The sequence below is a fragment of the Danio aesculapii genome, chromosome 2 (genome assembly GCF_903798145.1).
Source record: "Danio aesculapii chromosome 2, fDanAes4.1, whole genome shotgun sequence".
Taxonomy (NCBI): domain Eukaryota; kingdom Metazoa; phylum Chordata; class Actinopteri; order Cypriniformes; family Danionidae; genus Danio; species Danio aesculapii.
The window spans coordinates 36,457,594-36,469,746 of NC_079436.1; the positions used below are offsets into that span (position 1 = coordinate 36,457,594).

Genomic DNA, 12,153 nt, shown 5'->3' on the forward strand with positions numbered 1-12,153 from the left:
GGGAGACGGAAGCTGTCACCTAGAAAACTTCCAACTTCCGAAGTTGAAAACAAAACACAGCTACATTTTGCTTTCTTAAGTCCCCAGGAAGCGTTTAGCACTTACCTCTCCGCTGTGGGACGTCCAGGTGAAGACAAATACAGGTATTTTGTCAAATCGGTGTTGTGATCATATACTAAGTCTACTGACGTCGAGATGAGCTGATCTGTTTGCTAACTTTGATAGCCGGCTTGCTAACTACTGTGTTGCTATGAACGAGTTAGCTAGGCTGCTAACACCATAGGTACAGGAGAAATAAATAAAGCTCGAAAAACTGCAGGATTGAGGAATATGCTGATTTACAGTTTTAAAACAATCAAGTTAGATCGAAAGGAAGCTAAGCGAGTTTAACTGATAATAAATTGTAACGTTAGTTTGTTTATTACAATAGTCAAATAATTAGCCGCAGTTTCACTACACAATCTAATTTCTAGTATTTAATTTCGTGGCTAAAGCAAACAGGTCGTCTTTATGTCCTGAAGGTGAAGCTTTGCTGTGTGAGGTTTAATTATTTAGTTATTTATAACAGCCTTTTAACATATTTATTTATGAAGAGTTCAGATGGAAGAGCATGAGCATTTTTCTTAGCCTGCTTGATTTTGATGATGACTCCTGAACCGACTGATATTATTAATTGTAAGTTGTACGTTATATACAGAAAAGTAACACAATAATAATAAGTATCTTTTTGTCACGTTGTGTTAAAAGCAAAAGTTAAGTGGTAGATTAATTTGAATAAAAACTCAGTCTATAAAAAGAACAGATGCGATAGTTTATTATTTATAGTTCACTTAAAAAATGAAAATGTATTCGTCTTTAAGCCATCCAAAGATGAAGGTGACTTTTTTTCCCTTAAGTAAAACATTAAAGAAGTTTTTTGCATTTTTTATACTTAAAATCAAAATGTTTTTATTTTAATCAAAATTGTCAGCTACTTGCATAAACATTTGGGAAACTGATCAAACTAGTTAAATATTTATAAATTCAATGTACTCTTTCTAAACATTGTAGGGAACCTGACAGAAGTGTGTGAATTGTGTGGCTCAGCAGCCCATTTTATCCAGTGGTGGGCCTCCATTGAGGATGACAATGGAAGAGATGAAGAATGAAGCTGAGCCAAATTCAATAGTCTCTATGACATTGTATGCAGTCATGTACCCGGTCTTCAATGAGGTATTTATAAGCCAACATTCAGTGTCTAATGACCATATTAAATATGTTAAGATTGTGTCCCCAATGTTATGGATTTTTACTTTTCATTGATTTCTTTTTAAAATTTATCTAACAAGAGAAAAATATTAACAAAAACTACAATGTTAATGTTTTATGTTTTTGAAAAGGGTTTCTCTTACTCATTTGTAAAATTGTGAAATGTTGATTACATTTAATACAACTGTTTTCTATTTGAAAATATGAAAAAATGTGATTCATTCATGTAATGCAAAGCTGAATTTATTTTCAGCATCATTACTCCAGCCTTCAGTGTTACATGAACCTACAGGATTCATTCAAATTTAGGGCTCAACAAAATAAGTGTTTATTATATTTTGTGATTAATACGAACAGTTCTTATTCAGGATTCTCTTTATGTACTGATGCAGTGCTTCCCACAGGTTTAAGCATACTTTCGGTGGTAGCCTGATTTAAACACCTTTTACCTACAGCACATAAATGGATAACTATATGTGACAAAAAAAACATCATTTGATTTTAAACACAATTTTTATAATTATCTGTTATAAACGTTTTTTTTTAATGGGTTAAAGTAAAAAAAAGACTTGAAATAAATAGATAAATACAAGATTAAAACCTGTAGATTATTTAAATAAGACAAATGAGTTGATTACCCATTTCTAATGGTGTACAAATATTCTGCAGCCAATTTAGATGTAATTTTGTCCTTTTTTCTGAGTCGTTTAGATTAAAGAATTAATTATTTAATGTCTCTCTCGCTCTTGCGGACGTTTTAGTAGATTTAGAAACCCCAGTCGGACGCAAAAGGTGCTGGTCTTTGTGAGTCTGCAGAGCATGTGAGACTGTCTGTGCGAGTGTTGACAGTTCTCATGCACACAGAATGACAGTATGAAAAGGGTAAAGGAGAGAAGATTTTCTACAATTTAATCGATCGCGGATGTTTGGTTATTGGGCTGATACAAAAAAAGCATGATGATAATAATAGTAAAAAAATGTGTCACTAAATATACTTGGGCAGCCGTTAATATACCTGGGCAGCCCGCCCAAGTAAAGTCTATGTGTGGGAAGCACTGTAGATGGTTCTAAAGAACAAATGGAGATATTTATAACATTTCTGTACTGTCAATTTGATCAAATGCATGCATCCTCCCTGAATAAAAGTTTACATTTCTTAAATCTTACAGTCCCCAAACTTTTGAACAATAGTGTAGCTTACAATGCATAATACTTCATCATTAAATATGTGAAACTTTAGTCTGTTTTTGACTTTGTTCATATGGCAGTTGGAGAGGATAAACCTGTCAGCGGCACAGACGTTGCGGGCAGCATTTGTCAAAGTAAGACTTCTGAAAGTGTCCATTTATCAGCTGGCAGATGCTTATGATACAGTATTTACTTTTCTGACATTATATCTTTTTTCATCGGAGCTATGTGATGTATTAGTTTTTTAAAAAGATTAATTTCATGCTTAACATAATGTGTGGGGAGTTTAATGCTCTTCAGTCAATACCACTCTCTCTAAAGGCAGAGAAGGAGAACCCAGGGCTCACTCAAGATATCATTATGAAGATACTGGAGAAGAAGAATGTGGAGATCAACTTCACAGAGTCACTACTGCGCATGGCTGCAGATGATGTGGAGGGTAAGGAGAGGACATAATGCCTATTTCTAGGAACACAATCCCTATTTCTAGAACTTTTCTGCAATAACACTCAAAATAATAATCAGCCAACAAAGCCCTTTTGTTTTTCTGGTAAAGATCGGAATGATATTTATGATCATGTGATTAAAAAGTTTGTGTCTGCCTCTGCTGTTTTAAAGAGTACATGATTAAGAGACCTGAACAGGAGTTCCAGGACCTGAATGCGAAAGCACGAGCTCTCAAACATATCCTGAGTAAAATCCCAGATGAGATCAACGACAGAGTGCGCTTTCTACAGACTATCAAGTGAGTAGTATCCAACAGAATAATCTGAGCAGATTTAAGGCTGATTTATACTTCTGCGTCAAGTGCACGCGTATGCTACGGCGCAGCCTAAGTGTGGATGCATAACCCTCGCCGTCGGCGTCGCTGACGTGCACCTCTCGGAAAATGTAACTACACGTCGCAACGACGTGTAGCTCAAGCTCTGTGATTGGTCGGCTTGGTAGCGCTGACGAGTGCGGGCGGGACCGAGAGCCGCATGAGTCTATTGGAGCGAGTGTTTACAAGTGTCGAGTTCCGTGAAGGAGCTCCAGATGAAAAGTTTTGTTTTGTGTGTACCTTATGGTTAAAGTTGTTGCACATCCGTCACTTCTGCCTCAAAATGAGCGAGTTTGAACCACTTGTACATTAAGGAAGCGTTCAGAAAAACAAAACACCAGCGAAGAAACTCGACTCAGAGGAACATAAACACGTCACTGCCAATTAACTTTTCAGAAGTGTTATTGCAGAGCAACAGAAACAGCGTGCAGAAGTATGAATGCACAGCTACGCGCATTGCAAGCGATGTGGGTCACGCCGATCACTTTACGCCGAAGTATAAACCAGGCTTTAGGGTGCTTTCACACCTAGACTTTTGTTTTGGAACCTGGCGCGTTTTCCCAGATAGCGCGGTTCATTTGGCATATGTGAGTCCAGCTATCGCACTCGTAGCTGCGCCAAAACAATCGGTCTGAGATGGCCTGAATGAGGTGGCCTCGGCTCGATTGAAACGGACTCTGGAGCGAATCAATTGTAGTGAGAAAGCGAAAGCGATCCGAGCCCGGCTATATCACAGTGTATTATGGATATGTAATAGGCATATATGCGGCTATATGAAGAGAGAATTATGAGTGGGCGTGTCATTCCTACTGGTAAATGAGCCTTTCATGTTAAATACGAAAGTAAAAGCATGCTAACTATTAACGAGAGCTGTTTATCCGTTAGGAAAACTGACCGAACTGCAGTCTTGGTTTATCAGTTATTTCTCTGTATGTATGAGAGAGTCTTACCTCTGATTTATACTTGGTGACGATGTCTGTTGGTGTCACCATTCAAAATTAAAGCGCAGCTTTTCGCTTATAATATCGTATTGCTCATCGTCATAAACTAAAATAAGGAGGCATGACAGCTGAGTGGGAAACGTGAAAGCGAACTGCACAAAGTAAAAAGTGCAACATTGTAACAATTTTAATCCATGTTTCGGAACAAAACAGGTGTGAAAGCACCCTCAAATTCTGATGTCATTGAGTGACATGCGTCTTAATAATAATAATAATAAAATAAATTCTTAAAAATCCTGTCATGGGCACTAAACCTGCCAGTAGGTCATACTATACAGCTTTCTTAATGGGTGAATTTTATTGAATCATTCATTCAATTGATTTATTCAAAATGGCTGATTCATTGGCTCACACCATTCAATGAAAAACAGGTTAATTCTGCAACAAACCAACACTGTTGCTCTGTTTGGAACTATTTTTATTGACAACAAAAAAAGACAATATTAAGTCTAAAATCAAACTCAATATTAATAATAACTTGACCACTGATATTTTGGAAAACATCATTCTAGTTTTTTTTTTATTGCCGACAAAGAAAAGACAATAAGTCTAAAATGAAACTCAGTATTAAATAATATTAAAAATAAATAATCCACTGATGTTTTGGAAAACGTCATTGTATTGTCCCTATATTGTTTACCCTGAATATTTGGTTTGAATAACACTGTACTGTTTCAGAAAATCTTCACCCTGGCCAGAGTTTTCTAAAAGTTTTGGTTTCAGTCACTCGAAACTTTGTTTTTGTGTGGACAAACAGTAAATAAGTGTAGAAGAAAAATGTTTTGAAAATGCCCGTGTTCATGTGGACAGAGCCTTACACTTTCCAAGTCACTTTTTTTTTGGCAAAGTAGGTTACACATTTTTGTCAGCTCACACAACATTATTAATGAATACTGCACGTCTATTGAATGTGAATTGTTTTGGCACAGATTATTTGTTCACAAGATGACAACACTGGTACATGCCATTGTGTCACATTCAGAAAACAAACAACAGGATTAAAAATCCTAGTTTAAGTAAGTACAAAGACGTTTCTATTGCAAATTTGTTTGGAGAGAAAAAGCACGGACACTATCAAGTGTACACTAATGAATGCATGCAACAAAGACAATGATTGAACATGCCAATACAGACTACACTGCACAAATTGGATTGACAGATGCTTGGTTTGTCACAGCTTTGTGGTCAAAGATTTCTCCCATTAATTATCATAAAACGTAACCTCTGGTGGCTCCAGTGGGATACTAATAAGTGCACTGTAGGTCACTTAGGATAAGAGTGTCCACTAATTCACTACTTATGTTGTACTTACCACAAACTAGAGTAATGATCATGCAGTAACTGCAGTTGAAATCATTCGGTGCCTAAAGATTCCTCCCCCCCATGCATAAAGTCTAGTCCTCTGGTTTTAATCAAGCAATCAGCCAACAATTAATTGACAAAGCGTTCTTGCATAACTGACAATAACATGGATACATAGACCTCAAGAGATGCTCCACAAGATTTGTAGACTTTTTAATGGGCCTCGCCTCTATTATCTTGCCATTCTCCACCGGCTGACTGCTGAGTCAGTGCTTCAGTGTTCATAAATGTATTCATCACTCCTGACCTCTTGCTGATTTCCACAGAGACATCGCCAGTGCTATAAAGGAGCTGCTGGACACAGTCAACAATGTTTTTAAGAAGTATCAGTACCAGAATCGCAGGGTTGGTATTTCTTGTTTCTCAGATACACATTTCACTCTTGCACAAACAAGGGTGTGTTCACATGTGGCAGGTTTGGTTTGATTTCGGGGTGCAACAGATTTCAGGCTTGATGCTGAGCTCATATTTTTGTTAAAACACTTTAATACCTACTTTGTTCAGTGCTGTGTAGCAGTCAATTGTCAAACAGTGTCATTAGGTTATAAACATTTGTTCAGTAAAATAGGTTTGGAGATTTTTGACAACTTTGACTGGTTGATCTTTTATTTATTTTTTAATATATTAACTTTGTTTTTATGTCCTTGGTTCGGTATTGTGAATATAATTTGTGCTGTTTTGTGACAAGCAGGAAAAAATATGTTTCAGAGACGCTGTCTTTAAATTATGTAGTCTCACTGTGTCATACTTGGAAAACGGCAGCATTTCAAAAAGTACAGGTACACTGAAAAAAAGTTTTTTGGATTTACTAAATTTAAGGTAAGTTGTTGCAAACAATTGATTTGACCTGAATTTAAACAAACAAATTAAGTTGAACATTACTAAATTTCATTTGTTTAACTTCAGTCGATTGAAATTGTTTGCAACAATTTACAGTGTATCTGTATCGACAACAGTATCAATAAATAAATAATAAATATATAAATATAATATATATGATTTATTTATATATACTGATACTTGTACTCTGTCTTCAAAAAAATAGTATCGGTGCATAAGGGGAGTGCATATGAATAATTGTCAACATTACCATTTAATCCTTTGTGCGTAATAATCAATTGGACTAAAACTACCTAAAAGATCTCAGTCTGTCCTGTGATTTGAAATATGAATGCAACACTGACCAACCAAAGACATCTAAATGAGCCAAAAACAGAGCATGATGTCACAAGATGCAACAATAAAAGTAAAGAATGCTCAAACATTTCTTTACCTATACGTTTTCAGCTAATAAAAGCATACAGCATTGTTTTGAATGTCCAGTTGGTGATATATGAGCAATATCACACTCATAGCAGTGCGATATGGCTACCTATACAGCCATACGATATATAGCTATATTGCACTGCTACGAGTGTAATATTGCATTTATACAACAGTTTAACGGCATAATTAAAAAAAAAAAAAATCAAACACCATCTCAAATTATTTTATATGAGGAACTACTTTCTTTTGCCATACCTTCACATTTGCAGCTGACGTCAAAAGAGCAGACACCGTTCCTGCTTCACCGACGTCACTTTAGAGCTAGTATTTGAATGATTCTGTAGCGTAATATCCAAAGTGATGACAAAACAGGTGATTTTGCTCACGTTTTAAGATTACAAGGCTGAACAGAATGAAATGCCACAGAGATTTCCTAGTATTTCTGTTGCGATTGGGAGATCACAATAATTAACCCCGAAAAAGCCAAAGCAAACACTACCAGATTACTATGGTATAAATACAGCACTACAAAATACAAAGAGAGAGATTAACTTCGTGTCACTTACCAGTTTTTATAATCATTTGATCTGCTGTAATTTGAAACTTTTCGCTGTTTTTCCTCCCCTAAGTACTTATTATCCAATCTCTGTCGCCATCTTGTGGTGGAATGTCAACCCTCTTTGCTTTGCTCAATGACAGGCTAATGGCAGCCAATGCGCTGAATCTCCAAAATGATAAATATTTAAAATAAGCACTATCCTTATAAATAAACTGCATAATTGCAATCTAAACAACTACATTCTCGCCTGCCTAAAAAGCCTCAAAAGTGCAATATGTTGTCCAACATTTGTCAAACTGTAGTGAGCTTATTGATGTGCTGTCACTCTATGTGGGTGGAATAATACACAAGGGTGAAAAGGCTGTATAAGTGCTGATATTGCAAAATATCACACAGCTATCAGCCAATCAGATTCGAGAATCAGAGAGAATTGTTGTATAAACCTATATATGATATACCTCTTAAAATGAAATGTGAATGCTTTATATAAGACAAAATCTAGTTAAATATTTGGTCTGGACCTAACAAACAAATGCAACCAAACCTGAATTAATAATCTTGGATTAATATATATCAAAACTTTTTTGACTTAATATTTGTTACTGAACAAATTAATGTCAACTTGTCCCTGTTTTCACCCCTTGGCTAACATGGAAGTTTAAAGTAACACTTGCCAACTCATGTTAAATTACTGCTAGTTTTCATTTACTGAGTAAAAGAGCCTCAAGACGTATGGCACAAACTGTATGTTAACTCAATTTTAGTGTGAAAATATAATTTACTAACCTTTTCGGTCTGAAATTGCTTATAATTTGAAAACTGTTGCCATGGCAACATTACTGCTAAAACCTTTAAACGACTTGCAAAAAAACGATGTGAACTTTACGTCTTGAATAATACACAAGATTTAACAGGGAAAAATTATGTAAGTGCTTTTATAAAATTATACATTTCTGCATTTAAATGATCCAAAATTGGCACCTTTTACTTCTAAGTGTCACCGTAACCTCTTTTTCCTTTTGGAAAATTAGAAAATGACATAAATTGAGATCAAACTTCAGAATTCACTTAAAAATGTTCATTATTTCTTTGCTATTCTGAAATGAACATGCTTAAATAACTACACACTTTATTTATTTAACAAATCTAATCTTTAGACAAATTCTCTTTTCCCCCCCAGGCACTTGAACACCAAAAGAAGGAGTTTGTGAAGTACTCCAAAAGCTTCAGTGACACGCTGAAAACATACTTCAAAGACGGAAAGTAAGCAAGCGGACAGTGACGGATGTTTTTTTTGAAAGAGCAGTGCTCATGCTTCAAGCAGACATCTGTTTTAAAGATCTTCTATGAAAGTGCATTTCTCAATGAAAAATGATCGGCCAATTGATGTCCCGAGCGCTGACTTTTCTCTTTCTCGTCCGCAGGGCAATAAACGTCTTTATCAGTGCCAACAGGCTTATCCACCAAACTAACTTGATACTGCAGACCTTCAAAACCGTCGCCTAGAAGAAGCAGCTGTGATGTGTGCGGGTGTGTGAAGCCAGTGATGTGTAATATACAAAGATTTTTTTTTTTTGTCTTTTGAAAGCATAATTTATAAACTTCGCCTCATTTGAAGGAACCTGAAATGAGTTCAAGACATGTTAATTTACTCTTAGATGAATAATCATGATTTCCCCCCCACTGCTCTTCATTACCTTTTTCTTTCACTGTTGTTCCAATCAAATGAAAGCCAAAAGACTTTGCGCCTTAAAGTGTCATGCAACATTCCATATACAATGTGTAAATATCGGTATTCTTTCTTTTGTCATTCAGGCATAAAGAATAAGAGTAAATGATGTATTTATCAGAGATTTGGTTATAAATGTTCAATAAATAGTTTCCAAATGTTTAATATTCTCTGTCTCGGGAGGTTTTTAAATCGACGTGCTTAATAAATCCCTGCAGATGCACCAAGGAAGTTAAAAACATGCCTTTTATGAAGTCGGCTCTGTAATGTACATTAAGAAGCACAGTTAATGGAAGAGCTCTTTCACTTTCTGTGTGTTTAAGTGGATGTTTAATGGTCTCTGTAATATCAGAGTAGTTACAGAAGGGGGTGTCATCGACTGAAAGATGCTGAGTACAGGCTAATTGTGTCACACAACTTCATAATGTTATTAGTTTTGAAACTGAAAACCAAAATGTCTCTTCTATTAGTTAAAAAATACACTACCATTCATGTAATGTTCGCAATACGAGTTAAAAAATGTGTTCTTATGCTAAATAAGTCCACATTTATTTATTGAAAAATACAATAAAACAGTGATATTCACAAAAAGAGATTTTAAATTGTAATATGGTTATAATTGTTAAGAATTTCCAGCAACTATCTAGTGTCATGTGATCCTTCAAAAATGATTCTTAATATGCTAATTTATGATAATTAATTATTATGGGAAATGGTAAGTAATAAAGGAATGCACTTTAGCCACACACTAGCAATAGGTGGAGTAGAGAGACAGTGATAGAGCCAATTCAGTGGATGGGGATGACATGGGGAGGCCATGATGGGTAGGGGACAATGGAGGGAATTTGGCCAGGACACCAGGGTTGCACCCCTACTCTTAACGAGAAGTGCCATAGGATTTTTATTGACCATAGAGAGTCAAGGCCTTGGTTTAACATATTTGAAAAGACGGCACCCACTGACAGTATAGTGCCCCCTTCACTATACTGGTTCATTAGAACTCACATAGACCACAGGTTGAGCACCCCCTGCTGGCCTCGCTAACACTAAAATGGTGGTTCTGCTGAATATTTTTTGTTGAAGCCATGACAGTTTAAAATCAACATTTATTTGTAGTGTATGCGGGATGGTTTTAAAACATGAGCAGAGCCTTATTAAAAGAGTTTAACCTTTTAATATAGCCCTGTCGGAAGGAAATGGTTCAAATAAAAATTCAGCATTATCCTAACTATATGCAGATAGCATATAGTAATGCAGCAAACCCCCAAAACCACAACTACTATTGCTATTACTATTGCAAAACAAATTCAGTAACCCCCTGAAACCACAACTACTATTACAAAATAAATTCAGCAACCCCCAAAACCACAACTACTATTGCAAAACAAACTCGGTAACCCCCGAAACCACAACTACTATTGCTATTACTATTGCAAAACAAATTCAGTAACCCCCTGAAACCACAACTACTATTGCTATTACTATTGCAAAACAAATTCAGTAACCCCCTGAAACCACAACTACTATTACAAAATAAATTCAGCAACCCCCAAAACCACAACTACTATTGCAAAACAAACTCGGTAACCCCCGAAACCACAACTACTATTGCTATTACTATTGCAAAACAAATTCAGTAACCCCCTGAAACCACAACTACTATTGCTATTACTATTGCAAAACAAATTCAGTAACCCCCCGAAACCACAACTACTATTGCTATTACAAAACAAATTCAGTAACCCCCCGAAACCACAACTAGTATTGCTATTACTATTGCAAAACAAATTCAACAACCCCCCCGAAACCACAACTACTATTGCTATTACTATTGCAAAACAAATTCAACACCCCCCCCCGAAACCACAACTACTATTGCAAAATAAATTCAGAAACCCCCCGAAACCACAACTACTATTGCAAAATAAATTCAGAAACCCCCCGAAACCACAACTACTATTACTATTACAAAACAAATTCAGCAACCCCTCAAAACCACAACTACTATTGCTATTACTATTACAAAACAAATTCAGCAACCCCCCGAAACCACAACTACTATTGCTATTACAAAACAAATTCAGTAACCCCCCGAAACCACAACTAGTATTGCTATTACTATTGCAAAACAAATTCAACAACCCCCCCGAAACCACAACTACTATTGCTATTACTATTACAAAACAAATTCAACAACCCCCCCGAAACCACAACTACTATTGCTATTACTATTGCAAAACAAATTCAACACCCCCCCCCCGAAACCACAACTACTATTGCAAAATAAATTCAGAAACCCCCCGAAACCACAACTACTATTGCAAAATAAATTCAGAAACCCCCCGAAACCACAACTACTATTACTATTACAAAACAAATTCAGCAACCCCTCAAAACCACAACTACTATTGCTATTACTATTACAAAACAAATTCAGCAACCCCCCGAAACCACAACTACAATTCCAAAATAAATTCAGCAAACACTTGAAACCACAACTACTATTGGTATTACAATTGCAAAATAAATTCAGAACCAGTAAAAGCCCAATTTATTCACGATTTATGCACGGCCATTTAAAAGCTAGCTTTTCCAAATAGATATATTGCCCTCTGAAAGACATTTGGAAGTGAAAACAGTCATTGCCCCATATTGAAGTGTTGTTCCCAATCAAAGTGCTCAAAACTGGCCATTTCGTAAGATACAATGGACTATATGCACAGCTAAAGTCTTTCAGCTAATGACAAACTTCTGGTAAAAGCTTAATGTGACTATTTTCAATTTCACAAGGTTCCTTATACAGCATTGATGTTGTAATGTGATTAAAATACATTGTTAAATAGACTTTCGCGTTCTTTGAGTCTTTCAAGGATAAAACGGGATGAAAGAAATATTATTTTCCACTTATTTATATTTGATTATTATGAATGTTTTCTATTTTACTAAAGTAGGCGTACAAGCTTACAAAATTAACTTTTAA

General features: G+C 35.8%; 1 protein-coding gene across 1 annotated transcript; it reads left to right on the top strand.

Annotated features, from left to right (window-relative positions):
• The first annotated feature begins 9 nt into the window (after positions 1–9).
• pdcd10b (programmed cell death 10b) lies at positions 10–9,338 on the top strand. The gene is made up of 8 exons (XM_056478259.1): positions 10–143; positions 1,051–1,212; positions 2,517–2,570; positions 2,758–2,875; positions 3,055–3,181; positions 5,886–5,964; positions 8,625–8,707; positions 8,869–9,338. Exons 2-8 carry the CDS (start codon positions 1,123–1,125, stop codon positions 8,948–8,950), a joined length of 633 nt encoding a protein of 210 aa, XP_056334234.1. The 5' UTR covers positions 10–143; positions 1,051–1,122; the 3' UTR covers positions 8,951–9,338.
• Positions 9,339–12,153: the final 2,815 nt, after the last annotated feature.

Excerpts from the sequence above, each read along its gene's own strand:
- pdcd10b (XM_056478259.1), top strand. The coding sequence starts at position 1,123 with ATGACAATGGAAGAGATGAAGAATGAAGCTGAGCCAAATTCAATAGTC. Across the intron at positions 2,876-3,054 it reads GGCTGCAGATGATGTGGAGG|AGTACATGATTAAGAGACCT; the intron begins GTAAGGAGAGGA and ends GCTGTTTTAAAG. Across the intron at positions 5,965-8,624 it reads ATCAGTACCAGAATCGCAGG|GCACTTGAACACCAAAAGAA; the intron begins GTTGGTATTTCT and ends TTTCCCCCCCAG.